Source organism: Schistocerca serialis, unplaced genomic scaffold (genome assembly GCF_023864345.2).
Source record: "Schistocerca serialis cubense isolate TAMUIC-IGC-003099 unplaced genomic scaffold, iqSchSeri2.2 HiC_scaffold_897, whole genome shotgun sequence".
In the NCBI taxonomy this organism is placed as follows: domain Eukaryota; kingdom Metazoa; phylum Arthropoda; class Insecta; order Orthoptera; family Acrididae; genus Schistocerca; species Schistocerca serialis.
In genome coordinates this window covers 1,445,287-1,469,967 of record NW_026048515.1, presented here as the reverse complement: position 1 = coordinate 1,469,967, position 24,681 = coordinate 1,445,287, and the positions used below count along the sequence as shown (strand labels likewise).

General features: G+C 38.8%; 1 protein-coding gene across 1 annotated transcript in view; it reads left to right on the top strand.

The window, feature by feature from the left end:
- Positions 1–24,681, top strand: part of LOC126452542 (coiled-coil domain-containing protein 85C-like) — a 77,134-nt gene that overhangs the window by 39,227 nt on the left and 13,226 nt on the right. Inside the window, exons 3-5 of the mRNA XM_050091106.1 lie at positions 10,249–10,510; positions 19,738–19,865; positions 23,165–23,368. Coding sequence (XP_049947063.1) covers positions 10,249–10,510; positions 19,738–19,865; positions 23,165–23,368 — 594 coding nt within the window. The remainder of the gene's footprint in view (positions 1–10,248; positions 10,511–19,737; positions 19,866–23,164; positions 23,369–24,681) is intronic.

Below are 24,681 nucleotides of genomic sequence, written 5' to 3'. Positions count from 1 at the left end.
GTCAAGGAATTTCGAAAGGCTGTGTTTAGTAATTCTGCTTTAGCAGCACTGTCATTGATAGTACTACCATCGCTATCGTGCAGACAAGGCATTGATTGTGTCTTGCTACTACTATGCTTTACATACGACCAGGATCTCTCTGGATTTTCTGCCAGATTTAGAAACAAAGTTTCATTATATAAGCTGTCATAAGCATCTCATATTGAAGTCTGTGCTAAATATCAAGCTTATGTAAAAGATAACCAGTATTGGGGATTTTGTATTCATTTAAATTTGGCATGCATTTGTCATCAAACATATTTTTATCTGCTTTTTTGAATAGATATATTTTTTGTTTATTTCTGGTGGATTTGGGAGCTACAGTCTTCAGACTCACTATGTCAACCATGTGTTCACTAATTCCTGTATCCATTTTGATGCTTGTTATTACCTCAGGATTATTTGTTGCTAAGAGGTCAGGAGTGTTTTCACGACCATTTACTATTCAAGTGTGCTCATGAACTAATTGCTTGAAATAATTTTCAGAGAATGATAATACCAGTGCTTCAAATTGTGTAGAGGTAACCGTCAGCCATTGGAAATGACTTCATCTTAGTTGTTCTCCTGGGCAACAGATACTTGGGAATACTGAGAGTAAATTAAAGCAAAGCAAGCCTTCACATCTTGCCCAATTCTACACCTATACATAAAAAATATTATATTTTTAGCAATTAAAAGCTCAAAGTGTCTTGGCCTTTTCTCTTAAATGCAGAAAAATTCACAAAATAAAAGTATTTATATTTAAACCAAACAATGGAAAATCCAGGATGAAATGTAACAATGAATGAAAAGGATAGATTCGAAATTTCTCAGGTATTGGTACCATTGATTCTGCAGATTTCTGTAAAAAGGAGGAGAAGAAATGTCACATGCATTTGGAAGTTGTGAAAATATTACATGACGTTTTGAAACAATTGTCAATTTTTGTAACTACAGTGCTGCAGACTAACACAGGGCATGTGAAGATTGGCATTTCACTTCTTTTTTTTTCCAAAAATTGAAGCTGCTTTTCTCCATGCAAAAGCAGATTTTCACCATGCAGGAAACTGATTCTGCTTGTTGTTAGGATTACATATGACCCCTGGTATAGAGTGATTTCAGTCCATCATTGTGTGAGATCTTGATAGACACAATTTATACCACATCAAAAAACCATTGTTATCCTCCTCCAGGCTGAGAATGTGTAGTTCGGCCCTATTGACTGCTCCCAAGCTTCATCAACCTTGGAAATTTTACACAAGCTCTGGTTGTGTCTTCTGTCAATAGTGTTCTGAGGATACTAGAAATAATTTATTTAAAAAATAAATAAATAAAAGAGAGATATTAAGGTGTGACTTCAGCAAATAAATTGAAAAGAACATAAAATGAAAAATAAAAAGGACAGATATGCAAGACCGTTAATAAAATTGAGGGAGACTGAAGCGATCATCATAATGATATTTTCAAGAAAATAATAGTTTGTTAAGTGCATATAAAAATAAAGACAGGAAACAATTTCAAGGTCTCAATAAAGTCGGGAAGTGTTTGTTGCTGGCATCTACCATATGAAGTTGTGACAATTTATAAAGTGTAAAGTAAATTTTTATCGTCTCATACTTCTATCTCAGTATGACCCTTTGATTGTATTTAACCAGGGAAATGGCTGCTTACATAACTGTCTTTTTCATAATAAATGTGTGACAAAAAATTGCAGATAAAACTCTCTTTGTAAGTCCTAAACTAATTTTAAAAGTCTTAACGAGGGGGGGGGGGGGGGGGGGTTGGGGTTGGGAGGCCAGAAAGCTTCAATTATAAAAGTAGTTTAGTATGAGCAAATTTTCTTCTCTTTGATAACCATTCCTTGCACCATACATTTCTCTTTTGTGTATTTTCTTCCAAGTTTTCAAACAATGGAAAGTCCAGGCTGGAAAAGCAACAATATTGTGAAAATGACAGATTTCTGCTCACCGTGAAGATGACATGAGTTGCAGACAGGCATGATGAAAAGGCCGTTACACATTAGCTTTTGGCCAAAGCTTTCTTCAGAAAAGAGAAGCGTGCACACATTCACGCAAACAAGCAAGCAAGCGAGCGCGTGCGTGTCCACATGTCACGCACACGCGTCTGCTATCACCAGCCACTCTGGCAATTCTGGCTGGATGTAATTGTTGTTTGTGTGTGTGTGTGTGTGTGTGTGTGTGTGTGTGTGTGTGTGTGTGTGTGTGCACTTATCTTTTCTGAAGAGGACTTTGGCCAAAAGATAATGTGTAACAGTCTTTTCATCATGCCTGTCCAAAACTCAGCATGTCATCTTTACAGTGAGTAGCAATCTATCCTTTTCGTAATATTGTTCTTCCAAGTTTCAACACTTGCCATTAACAAGCAGCTGAAGTGGCTATAAGGTCTTCATTCAGTATGATCACCACCACCACCACCAACAACAACAACAACAACAACAACAACAACAACATCATGCAGATTGACGAAGATTAAAGTGTCCTCCGCTATATGTACACAAAGGCCTGAAGTAGAGGGGTTTTGCTTTAGGTCTTATGAATTAAATGTATTGTGTCTGATTTGGAGTCTGCAACATTTTTCCATAATTCTGGTTTGATTGCTAGTGTGCTGTGTTTGGTCTACCCTTTATACTTCAACATTGCAGACACTTCACTGTGAAGTGAAACAAATGTTGTATGCAGCCTTTGTACTGAGGTTACCAAGTTGTTGCTCACTATCATTTGGCAGTTTATCATGATATGCCATGAAACTTACAAGGGAATGGTCCAATAAGACATGTCAAAACCCACCCTGAAATTTTTTATGCAGGAAGAAGATGACGAAAGAAGAGCACTGTCAAAATTTTAACTGCTAAGAGGCATGTCAAGTATTAAAAAAATAGCTGAAAATTGCCAAATTTGAAGCACACCAGTTGGTGGTACAATTGTACACATGTACTGGTACTGTAGCAACTGTGCATGTGCAACTAGGCACACACACAGATACATTTGTAAACAGGAAACATGACACAAACTGATCATAATTTGTAAAGGCCATTTCAGGTTACCATTAGTCGATGGTTTCTCTGACACTACAGTACACAGTTATTGTTCTCTCAAATTAGCCACTCAAGTACCATCTATTACAAATTATTAGTTGCATTTTTCAGTGTTGGTAAGTATTGACAATACAGATAAAGCTGAATCAATATTTATTGTGCTTTCATAAGACATACCAGCTAATAGTACCTTGTTTTTCTTCCAGTTTCATAGTAATGTGGAATCCAACCAATGTTCTCAATTTAGCGATGATGAAATATGAAGAACGTGGTTTCCAGCCGAAATCACCTACTTCTCCTGAGGATGTACATGTGTGTCATTTGTTAGCTGATTTCCTTGACATTCATCCAAATGATATTCACATTTTGTTTGAAATTGTGTATACATTAGAAGAAAGAGGAAATAACTGTGACGATTCCATGAATTGTGATTTGGACAACCTCAGTTTTGTCAGTAACAGTTCTGAAGAAGAATACCTTCCAAGCCTAAAGAAACATGCGCTGCAACAGATTTCAGCAACAAAGGAAATGCAGTGAAACATTGGTTAAGGAGGGAAAAATGCTTGAAGTTATGCAGTGTGCAAAGGCATTTTCATTTCGTAAAATCAGAGCTTGAACTCTACAAATGGAAGGATGAATTACATGAAGTAAGAAATATGTGCCAAATGGAAACCTGAAACCATCCGAATGAAAAACTGTTTGAAAGATTTATAACTGCTCGTGAGAGGGTATGCACCGTTATCGATGGAAATCTAAAAGACTGGGCCCTCTGAATTGTATCTGACATGAACATTGGTAATTTCCAGGCTTCGTCTACCTGGCTACACAGGTTCTAGAAATTATACAGAATAGGAAGTTACAAAATTACCAAGTTTATGTCACTTAAACATGTACAGCAGCTGTCAGTGATAGACACTGCTATAGAGAAATTCATAGCTGATGTAAAGACAAGATTTGCTGTTATCCCTGCGACTGCTGTTTATAATGCTGATAAGTGAGGTTTCGTGAAAGAACTGCGTGCACAATGCACCTTATCATTTCAGGGTGAGAAAAAGACTGAGTCGGTGTCCAATCAATGATTGCAATGACACATTCATATATGATAATGCCCATGATAAGTATGAATGGTTTACTGTTTCCATAGCTGTATATCTGTCTTAAAGAACCGCAAGGCAAATTAGGACCAAAAATAAAATATGGACTTTTTAGTTTTAAAAAATCTTGTAACCGATGTATCAAAATCTGGAAAAATAGGAAAGAATAATTTTCAACATTTCGTTCAAAATGTATTCCTACCAGTTGCAGAAACTAATTCAATACTTTTGTTGGATTCATGGTCTGGACATAATGACACCTCTGTTTTTGTGGTGGATGACGAATATCTGTGGATGTAATATGGATTCTGACTGAAACTACTAGTGTGAGCCAACTTCTCGATAAAGAATTTTTTCAACAGTGGAAAGCATTTTTCAGAAAATTATCAGACAACACAATTTCCGATACCTCTCTCTCATTTCAGGTTTATCAACAGAACAGTATTCTTAAGCTCCAGTCATTTGTGCATTACCAGTTTTCTCCACCACACTTTACGAATTTGATCAAATATGCCTGGTATGCAGTGCAGTATGCAGAACAGTGGGCCAAACCATTTCTGACTCCATCCCAGTTCTTTCTAAATAAAACTAGTGGTTACTGTGAAGTGTCTGACTGCACCAATTTTTCTGTTGTCTGGTGCAAGAAAAATGTTTGTTTTTGTCATTCCACAGACACTTCACATTTTTATGATGCCTTCAGGGAATAAACAACTAACTGTTTCACTAATAAGCAAATGTACAACATTAAAACATTATTATAAGGAATGGCCTACAGGACTCGTTATAAAATGTAATACTGCAAGACACATTTCATTTCAACAAATTACAAATCCTTATTGATGGATGTCGCCTGCGACATCAAACACTGCCATGATTTTATTTTCCCTGCTCACCTCTTTTATCAGAATTAAATGTGCAAGAATTGAACTGTCGATATGAAGTTGTTCAAAAAGATGTTTATATAGCTTAAGCCAGCTTTTCACCAGAGCAAACAAGCACGAGCAAAGGAGAATTCTATCTGGTGTACCCAGTAGGCCTCTTGCAGATCTTTCAACTGGATGCCACTGCAGAAACGTACGTGTCCCTAAACTTCCCCGTTTACCTAACCGGAAAATGGAAATCTGCAGTTTAACATGGAATCTGAACCACAAGTCTTTCGTGGCCACTCCAACATCTGTGAGAAGTGAATGCTCAGTTAAAAATCATAGTTCCCATGTGCTCTGTATCACAAAGTGCACGCTTTGCCACTAGACCATGATTGTTTTAGAAAAAAAAGAATAAAACCATTAGACCTTATACGTGTAGTGCAAATGCTAGCTGTGTCACCTTTTGAGATGATACTCGACATCGGTAATTAGTGTTCTGTTTATAAATTTCCCCTTACTGGTAATGAGAAGCCAGGGAAAAATAGCTGTTGACATACAAGGAAAATTTTGGACCAGTACTAAGGAGATATGGAAATGCAGTTCTGTGTAAAGTACATGCTCTCAACGCATGTCATGCTTCCATACAAATTGAGACACTTAAATTCTTCCTACACTGTACCATTTTGCATACTCTGTCAAGAACAGTGCGCTCCTACAAAATAATCCTCATTGAATAGCAAAGTTTCACATTGTGCTCTAACAAGTTTCAGGTGTATCCTTTATGCAGAATATTAGCTCCGAAAACTAAAAACTAATAACACAGCGTTCATAGACAGTGTTCACTACCTTGGTTTTTTTTCCAGTCCCTGCAGTATAAATGAGTCTACACATATACAAGCAAATGGTAGTGAATTTTCTGCAAATGCTCATTAGCATGTGTTCACTTCCATTCGTTCCATTGTAAACCAGGCTTCAGGTGCTTAAAATTGGTGTCTGTGAACTCTGGATAATTCCGCTACGTGGCACTGTGCGAGTGATTTGCCGAGTCGCGCATTAGGCGAGCAGGGCTGTACAAACTGCTGTTATAAGCTGTACTTTGCATGGCAAAAATTTGTAACTTCAACATTTTTTTACAAAATACTTGCAGCGCCTCTTAGCAACTAAAATTTTGGCAGTGCATTTCTTTCCTTGTCTTCTTCCTGTGTAAAAAATTTCAGGGTAGGTTTCGACACATCTTATTGCACCATTCCCTTACTTGGCACAGTGTTTTCTCATTATGTTCCTGTCAGTTGGGAAGAATCACGTACTAATGTAAATGCATGGCAGTAGTACTTAAGGAATTAGGTCTGGAAAAAATTTATTTGACTTCTTTGGGAAGACCAAGAATGCATATGCACATATAAAAATGTGTGTGTGTGTGTGTGTGTGTGTGTGTGTGTGTGTGTGTGTGCTGGTAGTATGGGAATATGTTCCAGGGGTATACAGGGTGGTCCATTGATAATGACCGGGCCAAATATCTCACGAAATAAGCATCAAACGAAAAAAATACAAAGAACGAAACTCGTCTAGCTTGAAGGGGGAAACCAGATGACACTATGAATGTTTTAGTTGGACCACTTTTTACGTTTTGTGATACATGGCGCTGTAATAGTCACAAACATATAAGTATGTGATATCACGTAACATTCCATCAGTGCAAACGGTATTTGCTTCGTGATACATTACTCGTGTTAAAATGGACCGTTTACCAGTTGCGGAAAAGGTCGATACCGTGTTGATGTATGGCTGTTGTGATCAAAATGCCCAACGGGCATGTGCTGTGTATGCTGCTCGGTATCCTGGATGACATCATTCAAGTGTCCGGACCATTCGCCAGATAGTTACATTATTTAAGGAAACAGGAAGTGTTCAGCCACATGTGAAACGTCAACCACGACCTGCAACAAATGATGATGCCCAAGTAGGTGTTTTAGCTGGTGTCGAAGCTAATCTGCACATCAGTAGCAGACAAATTGCGCAAGAATTGGGAATCTCAAAAACGTCGGTGTTGAGAATGCTACATTAACATTGATTGCACCCTACCATATTTCTATGCACCAGGAATTGCATGGCAATGACTTTTAATGTCATGTACAGTTCTGCCACTGGGCACAAGAGAAATTATGGGACGGTGACAGATTTTTTGCACGGGTTCTATTTAGCGACGAAACGTCATTCACCAACAGCGGTAACATAAACCGGCATAATATGCACTATTGTTTTGTTCTTGTGGTCTTCAGTCCAGAGACTGGTTTCATGCAGCTCTCCATGCTACTCTATCCTGTACAAGCTTCTTCATCTCCCAGTACCTACTGCAACCTACATCCTTCTGAATCTGTTAAGTGTATTCATCTCTTGGTCTCCCTCTATGATTTTTACCCTCCGTGGTGCCCTCCAGTACTAAATTGGTGATCCCTTGATGCCTCAGAATATGCCCTACCAATCAATTCCTTCTTCTAGTCAAGTTGTGCCACAAATTTCTCTTCTCCACAATTCTATTCAATACCTCATCATTAGTTATGTGATCTACCCATCTAATCTTCAGCATCCTTCTGTAGCACCACATTTCGAAAGCTTCTATTCTCTTTTTGTGTAAACTATTTATCGTCCACGTTTCACTTCCATACTTGGCAACACTCCATACAGATACTTTCAGAAAAGATTTCTGGACACTTAAATCTACACTCAATGTTAACAAATTTCTCTTCTTCAGAAATGCTTTCCTTGCCATTGCCAGTCTACATTTTATATCCTCTCTACTTCGACCATCATTAGTTATTTTGCTCCCCAAATATGCACTATTAGGCAACGGAAAATCCATGATGGCTGCGACAAGTGGAACATCAGCAACCTTGGCGTGTTAATGTATGGTGCGGCATTATGGAAGGAAGGATAATTGGCCTCCATTTTAAAGATGGCAATCTAAATGGTGCAATGTATGCTGATTTCATTGTTCTACTGATGTTACTATGTTTCACTGCATGACAGAATGGTGATGTACTTCCAACATGATGGATGTCCGGCACATAGCTCGCGTGCGGTTGAAGTGGTATTGAATAGCATATTTCATGACAGGTGGATTGGTCGCCGAAGCACCATACCATGGCCTGCACGTTCATTGGATCTGACGTCCCCGGATTTCTTCCTATGGGGAAAGTTGAAGGATATTTGCTATTGTGATCCACCGACAACGCCTGACAACATGCGTCAGTGCATTGTCAATGCATGTGCGAACATTACGGAAGGCGAACTACTTGCTGTTGAGAGGAATGTCGTTACACGTATTGCCAAATGCATTGAGGTTGACAGACCTCATTTTGAGCATTTATTGCATTAATGTGGTATTTACAGGTAATCACGCTTTAACAGCATGTATTCTCAGAAATGATAAGTTCACAAAGGTACATGTATCGCATTGGAACAACCGAAATAAAATGTTCAAATGTACCTACATTCTGTATTTTAATTTAAGAAACCTACCTGTTACCAACTGTTTGTCTATGCCATATGTTTTTTGACTATTACAGCACCATCTATCACAAAGCGAAAAAAGTGGTCCAACTAAAACATTCATATTTCTTTATGTACTACACAAATATGTAATAAAAATTGGGGTTTCTATTTTTTAAAAAAAGGCAGTTTATATCCGTTTGACCTATGGCAGTGCCATCTAGCGGGCCAACCATAACGCCATCTGGTTTCCCCCTTCAAGCTAAACAAGTTTTGTTCCCTTTAGTTTTTTTGTTTGACGCTTTTTTCATGAGATATTTGGCCCACTCACAATCAGTGAACCACCCTGTATATGCCGATGGGCATGGCTGAGCAGACAGAGGGAGGAGGAGATGGATAATGAGAGGAGGGAGGGTGGGATGGTCAGAAAGAAGGGAGAGGAGGAAATGGAAGTAGATGATGGACAGAGAGATTGTGGGAGGAGAAGATGGACTGGTTGAGGGGGAAGGGGGTGCCAGAAGGAGATGGACAAAGAGAGGGGAAGGAGGAGATGTGACCAGCTGGATTGGGAGGAGGAGGTGAACGGAGGGAGGGGGGAAGAGGAGATGTGTGCAGTGTGCAATAAATTTGGCACACGTGTATGTGGGCAAAGCTGCAGGTAAAAACCTGATAATATGATAAAGTTAACAGATATGATGGAAGGAAAAATTCAGGAGAGGATAAATAGGGGGAGGGGGAAGAGGAGGTGTGTGTAATGCATCAAATGTGGGATTCATGTACATAGGTGAAGCTGCAGATAAATAGCTAATAGTATGATAAAGTTAACAGACGTGATGAAAGGGAAAAAAGAAATTTAACCAAGTAAAAGATGATGAAACTGGGATAGTGTTGACAGTGTTTGCTGTTGGACAGAAAGAATACAGCTGTGAAATGTAAGAGGAAGCTGTACCGTTGTAAACAAGTAAAGCTTTTGTTTTAAATGCAGGGAGGGTTTGAATCAGTAACAAATTACTGGTTAGTTACTTTGTAAGTCGTGTGGCTGAAATGGAGGAGTAGGTGGAGAGAGATTTATTGTTATACATAGTTTCAGGCAAAATGCTAAGACATAGCACATCAAGTATTGCAGTTATGAAATGATGTATTTATTTGATTTGCAAAAACATGTGTTGAGGAAACCAGTGACTATGGAACTGATGGTTACAACAGTGTGTTGGAAGTCATGTTACTATCCAGCTATGTCCACCATTGCCTCAAAGGAGTTAGGAGTAATAAAACTGAATATTTATCAAAAGAAGACTACTGTTTATCAAAGGTAGCTCTTTAATAGCAACCAGAAGGAAAAGGACAAGTAAACTGTACTTAAAGGATACCTATTCTAAGAGAGGGTGGTGGGATTCCTAATATGTTTTTAAGATGACTAGCTCATTTAAGGATACCTATTCTAAGAGAGGGTGGTGGGATTCCTAATATGTTTTTAAGATGACTAGCTCATTTATTTCTCCTTTTAACTGACGAGGTGGCCAGATATTCCTAATGGGATATGATTTTTGTTTGTATTGTTTTAATTACATTCAAACAAAGTATGTTGCACTATTTCAAATCTTGTTTCTTTAAATGTGTCTTTGTTAGTGAATTCTAGTGTGGAAGTAGTCATTCTTTAGCAAAGATTTTTCAACAGTTCAGCATGGAGCTTTACAGTGAAGTTAGTTACTCATTTCAATTGCAGGAGCTATGCCTGTATCTGGACGAGGAGCGTGGTGGACAGCAGAACGGTGTGTGTGCAGCGTGTGGGGCCAGCTTGCGTCCAGGTCTCCGTGACGACGGTGATGGGTCGAGCTCCAGCACGAATGCTGACGAGCCTCCTGTGCAGCCTCCTGCGGGATCTCAATTTGCGCATCGCATTGCCAGCAGTGGGACAAACACGGACCGCACAAACCACCACAGTGCTGGTGCCGGCAGGCACCGTGGCAGTGGAAATGTTTTCAACGGTATGTTGAAGATTATAGGTTGATGTTAATTGTATGTAGTAACATACATTTATTAGGAACAATCAGCATCTGCTTTGCAGATTCCATTACATAAGCATCTGTGTAATTGAAATTGTGTGATCAATGAGGAGAGATTATAAAGTTCATAGCGTGGACTAGAAATATTGCGAGTATTTGAATGTGTGCGTATGGGTTGGAAGTGCTGTTTTTCCTTATGTTGACTCGTGTAAGTTTGCAGGTCATGTTACAGTATTAGGGCAAGATTAGAACTTATCAGCTATTGACTGAGAGACTCAACTGAATGGGCAGTTTGTATAGGGACAGAGATTTGTGCAATATTGTCCTAAATGCCTTAAAAAAATGCCTTGATCATAGAACTCCTGAGCATAACGTCTTGAGATTTGCTGGCTACAAACAGGTGCAAACTTTCCGACAAAGTTAACGTAGAGCAGGGATTCAGTGATTGTAAGGCCAATATAGTCTCACTAACTACTTATGTCAGTAGGAAAGTAAAGAAATGTGGGAAGATGTGTCATTTAGTAAGTCTGACAAAGAATATATTTTAAAAACAAAGATGATGTGACTTACCATATGAAAGCGCTGGCAGGTCGATAGAAACACAAACAGACACATACATACACACAAAATTCAAGCTTTTGCAACAAACCGTTGCCTCATCAGGAAAGAGGGAAGGAGAGGGAAAGACGAAAGGAAGTGGGTTTTAAGGGAGAGGGTAAGGAGTCATTCCAATCCCGGGAGCAGAAAGACTTACCTTAGGGGGAAAAAAGGATGGGTATACACTCGCGCGCGCGCACACACACACACACACACACACACATATCCATCCACACATACACAGACACAAGCAGACATTGGGTCTTTAAATATGTCTGCTTGTGTCTGTATATGTGTGGATGGATATGTGTGTGAGTGTGTGTGCGAGTGTATACCCGTCCTTTTTTCCCCCTAAGGTAAGTCTTTCTGCTCCCGGGATTGGAATGACTCCTTACCCTCTCCCTTAAAACCCACTTCCTTACGTCTTTCCCTCTCCTTCCCTCTTTCCTGATGAGGCAACAGTTTGTTGCAAAAGCTTGAATTTAGTGTGTATGTATGTGTCTGTTTGTGTTTCTATCGACCTGCCAGCGCTTTCGTATGGTAAGTCACATCATCTTTGTTTTTAAATATATTTTTCCCGCGTGGAATGTTTCCCTCTATTATAAAGAATATATTTTAGATGACCTGAATTGTCAACATCAAACATTCATCTCTGAGACCGGAAATGTTGAGTGTAAATAGACAAAATTACTGAGTATTGTAGAATATACTTTAGACAGATGCGTGGCAAGGAATCTTGAGTGTGACCTGCCATGGTGCAAAAGCCATGTCAGAAAGCAGCTTTGAAGGAAAAGAGAGCTTCATTAAAAATTTAAACAAATCTGAAGCCTTGCAAAAAGCTTGCACACAAACAGAAATGGAAATAAGCCAAAATCAATAAAAGGAGAATCGTGCAAGAAGTGTTCAAAACATCCAAAAGTGAAATTCTGTCTAACAGTGTGACAGAAAATCGTAAGAATTTTTGATCTTACATTAAGTCAATAAATGGATCAAAGCTATTTGTCCAGACACTCAGAAATGATACTGACAGTGAAACAGAGGATGACAGAAAGATGGCCAAAACGCCAAAGTCTGAGAATGAATCTTTCACTCTGTATTGAAATGTGCAGTGTTTTTGAACCTTCCTGACAGATTGAAACTATGTCCTGGACCGAGACTCAAACCCTGAAGCTTGCTTTTTGGGGGCAGCGCTCTTACTGACTGAGATATTGAGGCACAAGTCATGACCTGCAGTCACAGCTTTACTTCCAGCAGTACCTTTTCTAAATTCCATTTTCTGGAAGTGTTTCACTGTGAATATCATACAACCTGAGACTGATAGTATACCTACTATACCTACATGATTCTACATAGAGTATGCGAAACACTCTCCCCTCTTCTTTCAGCACTCTAATGCACGTAGCAGGAGGAATGAAGTATTCCAAATGAAGGGGAAAATGCGCAGATCATTAAAAAATGATCATTGAACAGATGCACACAATTTTAGGATTATATCACTCACATCAGTTCCCTGTAGAATTTAGATGATGTTTAATGCTAAAACATAGTGCATGAGTTAATAACAGTGAGAAGCTAAGTGCAACAGAGGTGGGAGGGGGGACAGTAAAAAATAGACAGATCAGAAAATGAAAGCTATAGAAAGTTAAATGAAGTGAAGAAAGGTGTAGTTAGCGTGAAGAAATGCTGAGATAATGCCCATTCATCCTAACTGATAACTGGGTGGTAGTCATGCTGATGTAAAAGGCCAAACAGTGTTTACATAACAGCTGGTATATATGACATGTGCCTTTCTACAGAATGGATGTCATTTCAGGACATGATTTTAGGAAGTCATGGCCTTGTTGAAGTAGCTGATTTCACTCTTATTAACCCATGCACAATGTTTTAGCAGTAATCTACATCTTGCACATTACCTTGTCTTCCACTTTTAAGCTCTCAAGTTTTCAAATCTCACCCAGTGCCGTCCCCAACAATCAGTTTTTCCTTCTCATCCCATCTGGTGTGTCTTCCCTGACCTGGGGTTCTGGGTGACTTTTCTGAACTGCAGCTCTTTTCCTAAATCTCTCCAGTCCTTTTCCTTTGCCTCTCTTCCTTCCTCTTCAACTCTTCTGCCGGAACAAGGAGCCACTGCCTCCGAAAGCTTGCATAAGATAAACCACTTTGTGTAGGCGTGTTCTCTTGCCATCATTTGGTGAGTAGATTTTTTTATCTATCCAGTTACATTATATTGCCAAAAATTGATTATTTTCGTTGTTATGAAGTGTAAGTGTAATTTGTTATTGTAATTTTAGTTTGAATAAACTCAGTTAAATTTCTGGTTCTTACTGCTTATTCTCAGTATTTACCATTCTTGTGATGGTACACATCTGTAACATGTACATATGCCAGACTGTGTACTACAGAGATCCATATCAGTTTTAACACCATAAAGACTGCTTATTTGACACATGTCATTTGATGTACTGTACATACCTGAGTATAAGATGACCCTGCATATAAGATGACCCCCCCCCCCCCCCCAATGCCCCATGTTTTAAGAGGCCCTTGTGAAAAATTTATGTTTTAACATCTTTTAACTAATCAAAATTACAAACTGTTATTGACATAACTTATCTGCCTAAAAAGTTACCATTACACCTATTCTAAACTTATGCCATGTATTTGGTCTATGTTTTGACAAAACAAGGAGAAATAAAATAAACAAAAAATTGTTAACATTAATTTTTATCTTCCCTGCCTCTGTCCTAACAGGGCAACTGTGAAGCTTATGTCTTCGTTCTCACAAATATTTGGCTGTTTCTTCCTAACATGTTGCAATTTCTCTCTCTCTCTCTCTCTCTCTCTCTCTCTCTCTCTCTCTCTCTCTCTCTCTAAACAAACAGTGGATTTCACTTCTATACGGGTGTGAGAATGTTACAATGTATTTTGCTACAAAAGCATATTGTCTGCCTGCCGCTGTCTCATTGACTGTATAGAACCAGCAGTTGACCCCCTCCCTCCCAACCCCTGGCTGTCTCCCCCCCCCCCCCCCCACCAACACCAGCTGCCCCCACCACTGGCTGCCCCCACCACTGGCTGCCCCCACCACTGGCTGCCCCCACCACTGGCTGCCCCCACCACTGGCTGCCCCCACCACTGGCTGCCCCCCCTCCCCCATCTCCCCATCATTTGCTCATACCTCGCAGTGAGCATTGACACAACATTGGTGCAGGAAACATGTAAGTACACCAGTGACCCCAGTCTAGACTTCTAGCATCTCCTCCTGAAATGTATGCTATTGAGTATTTGGCCAATTTTATAGTCAACTAGATTCCGAGTAGAAATAGATTCAGGCCAATGCACTTGAAAAATGGTAGATGTTTGTAAAAAGCTGAAGTAAGCAGTATAGATTCCCATGGTTGCCAGCACGATGGAATTTGCTGCCCACTCACCACTCCTCTCCCCACACTCCTTATAGTTCTCAGCTAAGCTCATGTCCCTGCTCCCTCCAAGCCTTTAGTAGTGCTGTGCTTAAGCAGCAGTGAAACACAGATGCTATATCTTCTAGGTTGCAAGTCACATGTAACAACAGCAACAAAAATATATGTAAAAGATCAAAATCACGATTCAGTCCAATTCTCAAACTTTTGCTCATCCAGTGATCAGTGCCGTCTGTTGGTACGATCTCCATGAGGGTTCTTTCCACTATAATTTATTCTTGTGATAACAGCTGCAGTCACTGAAATGTGATTTGTTTTCCTTGTTAGACATTGAATACTGGATTACTTTTCTTTATCGTCTCATCTAAATGCCACCATCTTGTTCTAAAGCTGATAATGTTTTTTTCCCCTGTGTTCTGATACACTAACAGATACCAAATTTTCATTTACAACACACTTCATAAATCATTAGTTTCTCATAACAAAATAAAATATTGACTTGGGTTCAGAATCATGTAATGGTTCTTGAAGGACAAGATTTTCACCTTTGACTGTTACCTTTACTTGAAAAGCAGCATTACTGTGTGTATATGACAGCCATATATGTATGAGAACTTATACTGTAAACCTATTCAAATACAGCCAAATTTTGTGAGTTGATACAATTTAATGCTATTTCTCCTGTGTTTCACAAAATTGTCAGTTTTTAAGTAGATCATTAGATTGTTGTAGTGCCTAGTTCAGATTACCTCACGTATACATCCCTTGCACTAGCATTATGAGCCTGACGTTATGTGATTGAATGAACAGGATCGGTACTATATCAAGCGCTTCTGCATATTGGGAAATCTCGAACCTGTTCGAACAAAAGTATTGTTTGCTAAGCTCTACCCTTCTGACCTCTTCAAAATAAATTTGTATGAAGCCTCACTAGCCAAAGTTTCATCTGTAAATATAAGACGAACCCTACATTAGTCTATTAAACCCTGTAAAAACCTTGACCTCAGCAGCAGTATTTTAATTTTTGAATATAAGACGACCCCATATTTTTTAATGGCAAATTTGGGAAAAAACCTCATCTTTTTATTGGTAAATATGGTAGAAGTATACATATGTGCCACAGGTGATGAGCTATAGGTCCAAGTACCATCTGGCAAGTAAATATCTTTACATGCAGCTCATGGTCTACAGCAAGACGTCTGTTAAGAAAGTCTTAAACCTGTGGAGTACCAAGCATACAAGATTTTCATCTTACGTGTGCATTACTGAACCACAAGTACACATAGAAAATGAGAATGTTCTGGTTAGGCTAAATAAAACAATAAATTAAGTAAAGATAGTCTTTGATAGGACCCAGCAATTTCCTCAGGTTAGTATATTAGGAAAAACACAGTACATACTGTTTCTGTCAAGTATTCTTCTGATTTTAGAAGAATTACTATTAAAGTATGCCTGGAGGGTCGTGACATTATGTCTCTCTCTCTTTATGGTGTCCACTGTGCTGGCCTCACTTAGTTTACTATGTGGAATGAATTTGTTTCCCTGAATAGATGTTCTGTTGAAAACCGTTCTCATATGTTCCTCACCTTGCAGGCTATCAGGCTTGGATAAGACATGTGGCCTCTGAACCAGAGTGTACAATACACAACTGTGCCATGCCAGGTAATGACCACTTGTAGTTTGCAAATAGATCTCAGTGAGAGTAGGCTTGCGATACAGGCTATGTCCTAAAATCCACTCATTTTCTTTCACACAGGAACATACCGTGAAAGAAGTCCCCTATTCTTTCTGCCTCCATTGCAAACTAAACATTTGGATTTAGTGAATTATATCCTGTAGAAACACAGGTAATGTTTATGCTTCACAATGGAACACCTCAAACTTGTTTTCCATACACTGCTAAAAGCAGGACAGTCTTTCCTCCATAAGGTAGTGCACCGTAGAGGATGTGATATGATCACGTGATCGACAGACCCTTTAATAGGAATTTTGGATACGATCTCAGCACAGCCTGAAACCTTGTGCTTTTTGCAGACTGACTGCCATGAGCAGGGCAAATATTTTCAGTGCGAGATCTAACAGTCAGTTTTGGTTTGGCTACAGTGACAGTGACTCAGGGTGTACACACCCTGGGACAACAGGGAAATTTGGCAAAAACGCAGGAATATTTTCATTCAGGAAAACCTGGAAATTTTTTAGAATTCTGGGAATTTATCGATGTTTTAATTTTCAGTTAAATTTTTGTAGTTTTCAGTAATAAGAACAGACTCTTTAACAAAGCTTTGTATTTTATCCTGCTACTGCAGAATAACACTGCAGCTATAAAACAAATGAGGGAATAACACCAAACTAAAACTTCAGTTACACAGAAAATGTGCCATTTACAACAACAAAACACAGTGGACACACAAACATGTGCTAACAGCAAAATGTGTCAAAGGCTTCAGGATGAAGACTATCCAATACTTTGTTACAACGCACTGCTTTTGATGAGCATGACATCACAACTGTGTACATTTCTAAAAGGTCACTGGAAAATATTATGAATGGTGGTTTGAGAAGCATTACTTTCAAAGTAAATTTGCTTTTACGCAGTATGAATTACGTTACATATAAGAATGTGCAATCAGTTTCTTAAATCAAGGAGCATTTGACTCTCATTGAAAACTTAACACTTCGAGGACCAGCCACCTAGAAAAATTTCAGGCCCAGAAGACCAGCCATTTATGCCATTATGTAAAGTTTTACTGGCACATTTGTGTTTGATATATCTTAATGGGTAAAACACACACACACACACACACACACACACACACACACACACACACACACACTAGAAAAGACCAAGCTTCAATATTAGTTTTTCTTGAGCAATTTCACACACAACTGGTTTTTCTGCAGAAAAGTTGAGTCCTAGATGGAACATGTTTTCAGCCAGGTAAGACACAAATTTTTTTATGCACTGCAGTGAAATTTATAACCGTTCCTGTCAGAAATATTCAGCTGCTGCAGTGTAAGCTGTGCTATTAGGATCCTGTGTAACCACACCCTCCCCTATTTGTGTGTTCATGGCACTTAACAATTGCTGTTGGCTGACCACATCACTTGTCCTACGCTCTGAGTATCTGTTCTCATTGGTTGATGAGATCACATGACATGAGCTATGACTGGCTGATAAAGCACACCACACAGTGCAATCTCTGTTTCAGTGCTTCGGAAGCTACCATGCTGTATTTGGTGGAATTCGTATTTATACGTTTGCACATCAAAGATCTTTCAAAAACACTTTGTTCTTTATGGGTTTCATTTTCTAAAGTGCTGCTAAGTTTTATGCCAGTGTATAAATCCTTTGCCATTCAACGGATTTATAAATTTACACCTCTGAGGGAAAGAACATTATCACTTAACATGTGAAAGAAATGTACTTTTGCCCGGGAAAAAGTGTATTTTTAACCTGGAAATTTTTATTATTATTATTTTTTCTTACCCATGTTTACACCCTGTAGCAGCACCAGTCATACTCCATGCATGCATGCAGCAGCCCACCCTTTCAATCTGTAGCTGGAGAGCCTTTAAGTGCTACTGTCAAGCTGGTAGTAATGCTTTCTTCCATTCATAACTTCCAGTCACAGCCTCCATAAGAAAACTGTGTTAGTGTGAACACCAACCATTGCTACATGCCAACAGCCACCAACAGTGTTCATCTGAAGATGTCAGATAGTTGTATCAATTAGATGACGTGGAGTTCACACAACATTATCTGGCAGTAGACCCAAGCACCATTTACTCAACATGGCTCTAGTATTGATTACTCTGCAGCTTCCATGATTTTGTAGGTTTCAAAGAAGATATATGTCTAAGTGTTCACTTGGATTGACAATTCAATATTTATGCGCAATATTTCTATGAGCAAGCATCATTAAATTGTTCATTTGTGCCCTCATATTGTCCATAGCTGCTTTATGATGACTGAATGGAATTTTAATTCCATCTTCGTTACTAAAGAAAACCTGCATTTCCTCGTAGTTACAAAGACAGAATTGAAATACTTTCAGTAATTTCAATGACTGATTTAGTCACCTTCATCAAATGTCGTGGTGAGCTCACTTCCTGGGCAACTGTAGCTCATTAATAATTGCTATTATGAAGTCGGCAAAATGATGGTATCCTGAGAAAAACCAAAAGCACATCATCAGTTGAGAAAGATATTGCGTGATACAGACATAAGTACAGTGATCTCTCTCCTCAGAGTCATCAAGTGCACTTTCTCTTGTTTGTCAACAGATAATTGCAATTTTGTTTTTGCAGTGTGTAGCTTGAGTTTGCCTAAACAAATGCTGCTCATCATGTCTGTCATGTGATGCCCAGTGTCACCAGGAAGGCAGTTTTTTCCTTTGGCAAACTTTTTTTATTTTCTTTTAAATAAAACTCTACATGTTTGTATACTCTAGTGTAATACTCATTTTACAGATATGTGTTAACAGGGGCAGTAAAACCCAAGTAATTGACAGTGTTCCAGCAGTGACTGAGTAGCACTGCTGCATGGTGGCAGGAGACAGCATAGAGCAGCCTTCCTCAGTCAGTGTTGGAGTGCTGTGTATTCTTCATGTTTTATTGTCCGTGTTAATACGTATCACTAAACAAATATCACCCTAGACCTATCTGGGATTGTGCCACTGAATGAGCATGTAAAATTTCACTGGAAATGTAATTTTGTTTCTAACAGGACACAAAGAGAGGCTTTCCATTAACATGAAAGCTGTGATGAGCAGTATTTAATTGTGCTGACTTCAGTCACAAAATTGCAAATATTTGCCAAAACACCAGAGAAAACATGCCTGATAACTCTTGAGACAGACACCCAGTATAATCAGTTTCACATGAAAATATTAGAAATGAAATATAAGTGACTATATTGACTTCACTCATAAGACAAGCATTGTTGGAAGCAAAACTTGAAGTAGCTGAAAATTCGTTATCTGGAATATTGCTCTTTTAGCAGTAAATAGAATATAGATTTAATACTTACTACCCAATAGTACAGAGGTGGAATACAGAAAACATAACAAGATGTTAATATGTTTCTGTGGCAGAATGTCATTAATTTAGAAATCTTTTAACATCATGACATTTACGCATGTCTCGATATTTATCGTTGATAATTTTAGTTAAATATTTAAAATTTGTCCATAGATCAAATGATGCATTATGTGCGGTCATTGGAACAACGAGTGAAGCAGCTGGAAGAGGAGAAGATATTACTTCAACAAAAACTGGGTGGAACTGATGATGGCATTGTTGCATCCAGTTGGGACCCTGATGTAAGTACACTTGTGCAAGATTCCCTGGAATATTCCTAACTACCATAACAATGCTAAGTAAGAGTGTGCATTGCAGCATGTCTTACAGAAAATGGATTGAAAATATCATAATTTTGCATATCATCGAAACACTTAACTGACCTGTCAATTAGCAGTGTCAAATCAAATGTGTGTTCAGCCACACCCTATTGTTACTGCTTGTTACATATTTTTCCATGTTGAAAAGCAGTTGATGGAAATGGACGGATTTCACAAAAACATATTTTCATTGAGAAAGTAATTGTTAACTTGAAAGTTGTGTATGAAAGTGGATTTTTTTAGAAAGTGATGCATCATTCGCAGGCAGCAATTCCTTGGTGTTTCATTCTTTTGCATTTATGCAGAATTTACACTTCGTTTACCTTACTTGATCTACATGCAATTTTTCATTTTCATTGCAAAGAATTGGAAATTTGTAATCCTTGTGGAAACTGTAGATGAACTGAGTGAAGTATGCCAACTGACTGAAATCTGTGAGATTGGAAAAGTCCATTACATGATATTGTTTCTTCAAAAGTGGTAACTTAAATGTCATTTTATCCATGTTGATTCTTGTGAACTCTGTGGCCATTATGATTGTTGGTGAATAACCCAAATACTCACTTGGCAGTTAAAATCCTATGTATTTTGATCACATTTTTACAATAGGCTTGACTACTATTTTTGGTTATTATTACTATTATTATTATTATTATTATTACTCTTTTCTGCAGTCTGAAAATTGTGTTCATATTTTGTGTGTTTGTTTCCAGAAAAGTATGCCATAGCTCACAAATGATTGCACATATGAGTAGTATGTAATTAAACAATGTTGGCTGTTACATACTGATGACAGGACTCTAAGGGCATAATATGCTGATAACATTCTGTTTGCAAGTATCTTTGTATATTCACACCACTGTGACTGAGAATCAGTATTTATTCCTAGAAATTTGGCAATTTGTTACACAGGCTATAGAGATGCCATCTCTCCCATTTTTCCTCTTCAAACTGAAGTTCATGGCACATGTTTCCTTTCTATTCATTGTCACATTATTTCTTATTCACCAGTTGCAAACATCTTTGAGAGTTTCATTTGCTTGCTCTGCAAGGAGTTCTCTTGTTTTCTCAGTGAATCTAATATTTGTGTGATCAGCAAAGAATTTTTTCACCATGACTGACACTACAGGGAAAGTGATTGATGTATGTTAGGAACAGTATTGGTTCTAATACGTTGTCCTGAAGAATTCCTGTATTAATATGTTAATATGCTTTGGTTTTGATAAGTGCTTTACTAAAACTTCGGGCTTATTTGAGGTATGTATTCTCTACTTATTGTACCCTACCTACCAGGTGTGATCAGAACCAGTTGCAGGGTGTATACAACCCGGGACAACCGGGAGATCCAGCAGAAACCCGGGAGTTTTTTCATCCGGGAGAAAACCAGGAAGAACCCGGGAATTTTTTAGAATTCCGGGAATTTTTTAGAATTCGGGTAATTTTTCATTTAGTTTTCAGTTAAATTTTTGTAATTTTGAATGGTAAGAATCAATACTCTAACAAAGGATATTACTGTATCCCGCTACTGCAGAATAATACTGCAACAATAAAACTTGAATGAGGAGAAAAAAAAGAAAATAAAACATAAATTGCAAAGGAAATGTGCCATATACAACAACAAAACACAGTGCTTATATAAGCGTTTGCCAGCAGCAAAATGTGTCAAAGGCTTTAGGAAGACCATGCAATGCTTCATAACAACAAATTGCCTCCGATGAGCGTGACGTCACAACTGTTTACATTAGATTCATTTTAGCAGTTATGAGCGGGCTCATGCGCATGCACAGTTGAGTGGCGTATGAGTTGTACCTTCTCCAATTTCTGGCCACAGAAATGTGGCTGCTGCTGTGTAAATAGTCACAGAAAGCAGCTAGACATGACCGGGCAAAATTTTACTGCTGCGCCCAAGCTGCCAGATTCACGCATGCGCAGCGGGCCCGGATCTATGAGAGAGGGGGGCTGCCAAATTCATATGCTTGAGGAGTAAAAACGTAGTTTCACGAAGTGCCTAGCATCCAGCGCACGTTGGTCTATCGATTACTCATATGATTTTGATGCGCATCCCTGTTGGTTTTTGAACACACTCTGTAAATTGATTTCTGAATGAATCATAAGCCGCGTGGGGTAGCCGTGCGGTCAGAGGCGACTCGTCACGGTTCGTGCAGCTCCCCCCATCGGAAGTTCAAATCCTCCCTCGGGCATGGGTGTATGTGTTGTCCTCAGCGTAAGTTAGATTAAGTAGTGTGTAAGCCCAGGGACCGATGACATCAGCAGTTTGGTCCCATTGTAAAAAAATAAAAAAAAAATCATAAGTTTATTTTTGAATGCGTGATAGTGTACGTGATGTCTCTGTTAGGGGAATCCTCATCGCATTTAGAAATAAACTTTCCTGTAGGCAAAAGGGGACCAGGCTATACAAGCTGAGCAGAGGAAAGCCAAACGAGTGAACGCCAATCGCTGTCTGATTATGTGGTTCGTTGGGTTTGCGAATGATCAGCGTTGTTATAATTACTAGGGAAATCCATAGATTGAGACTACCAGAGTGGAAATAAAATGACTAACAGGAATAACAGGTAGGAAAGATTATGTATTTTCTTCTCAGTGTATCCAGGAAAATGAAATTTTGTCAGAAAATTTTTGGCCAGTTCGCTACACTAGTAAGGGCCCGTTGTACAGTCCCCATCTGGCAGCTGCTTAAGTTCTATTTTGGAAGTAGTGCGGAAAATGGTTTGTAGGAACTTAACAACACCAAACCAGAGAATAATCAGGGATAACTAAACTGGTGATTGTGGCAGGGTTAGTGAAGTTAACTGGCGAATAAGTTTTGACAAAGGCAGGAATAGTTCCAGACTTAGTCATGACAAGATTGTTTATTAGAATGAGAAAGGAGAGGAAACAGGGACATCACACAAATTAGGGAAGTATATGGCGATTCCAAATTTATGTTAAAATCTTGTACTACTTCTTTTCGATCTCATGCTTGAGAAACTGGAACATATGAATGAAATGTGAAACTATCTGTGTGTGTGTGCGGGTGCAGGTGTGCGCGCGCGTCCTTGTCTGTCTATCCATACATCCTCATCTTGGAATCATTTTAGTCACACTCAATTCTGTGTATTAAGTGTATTAACAATTGGGCACTTGTGGCGTCTTTCTTGCAGAGCCCCGCAAGTCATCAGTGATCAGCATAATTTTGTTTATTGTTCCATATTCCATTCCAGAGTAGTGGCCGACCGGAGGCTGTAGTTCAGGCACTCCAAGTACTTGAAGTTCGCGAACAACTGGAAAGAGGTAGCAGTGGGCCTCATCCTTCCTCCACTTACATTCCTCACCAGCAGCAGAATCCCACAGTTGCGAGTACAATGAATGCGGCAGGAGATGATCTTGATGACGGTGAGAAAGCACTTGTCAGGGAGATGTGCAATGTGAGTAGATTGCGACTTAATGGTCATCACCTGTAGATTAGTATGTAGTATCTGTATGCTGTCTGTTGTAGATTAACATGTTTGTGTATATACATTTCTAGGATAATTTTACTGTTGTTCTACTTGTAGATATTCTGATAACTTTGGTAGACAAATGCCAATGAAACTGTAAAGATTTATATATTTGAGCAAAATATTGAATTCTCAGTGAGTCTAAGCTTTCAAAAGTCATTCACATGAGTGACACAGTATTACCAGAACAAAACATAAATTGTCAGTGTCTCACAAAAAAATATATGCAGTATTTGTTTTGCTAGTGGCAAATATTGCTGTGGCAAGTATTGATTCTGTTCAGCATACCTTGTATTCACCATTAGTTAATTCTATATTTGATTCATTTAAGTTCTACATCCTAGATATTTTTGTGTAATGGGGTTGCAACCCCACAACTGGTGACATCTAGTTGCTTTTCTCACGATCTTATTTAGCCTTTTATACAGAAACACGCCAGAGAAAATAAATATAATGAGGAAAGTTCTGGTAATATGTAAATAATTTAGAAGTGAAGGAGACCACTCATAAAGTAGCAGAAGTGGTGAGCTTCTGAGAGGACACAGAAAGGAATGAAAACTTTCTAGCTTTTTGGATGAATCCTTTAACAAGATACACACACACACACACACACACACACACACACACACACACACACACACGTGTGCAGCTACATTGTGCCGGGATTGCAATTCGTCAGTTGTCTGACATGAGGGGTTGTTGGGTCAGGTGAGATGGATAGGCGGCAGAGATACCAGAGCGTGTGGGGTGCCCATTAACGACAGAGACTGTTGCATAAAGAGTGAAGGTGCAGTGGGTTGGTGATGACCGAAGCCAGGAGGATTACAGGAACAAAGGAGTTGTTGTGAGGATGACTTCCATCTGCATAGTTCATAGAGAAGGATCCATATGGTATTGGTTGTGAAGCAGCTATTGAACTCGAGGATGTTATGCTCAGAAGCATGTTGTGCATCTAAAGACAAATCAGTTTCTGTCAGCACAGCCTGATTTAGTTTGACTATATCCCATTGCTCTTGTTTTAGTTCATGTTCATCATATAACCCCATTCTTTTTTAAAACCATATCCATTCTGTTCAGTTGAATATCTCAGGTCTTAATCGTCCCTGACAAAATTCCATTGTCTTCTACGTACCTCAGTTTTATGTCTTCTTTTTGAACTTTAATTCTCTTACCAAATTTCTCTTTGGTTTCCTTTACTGGTAGCTTAGTGTGCCGATTTAATAACATTGGGGAGAGGTTAC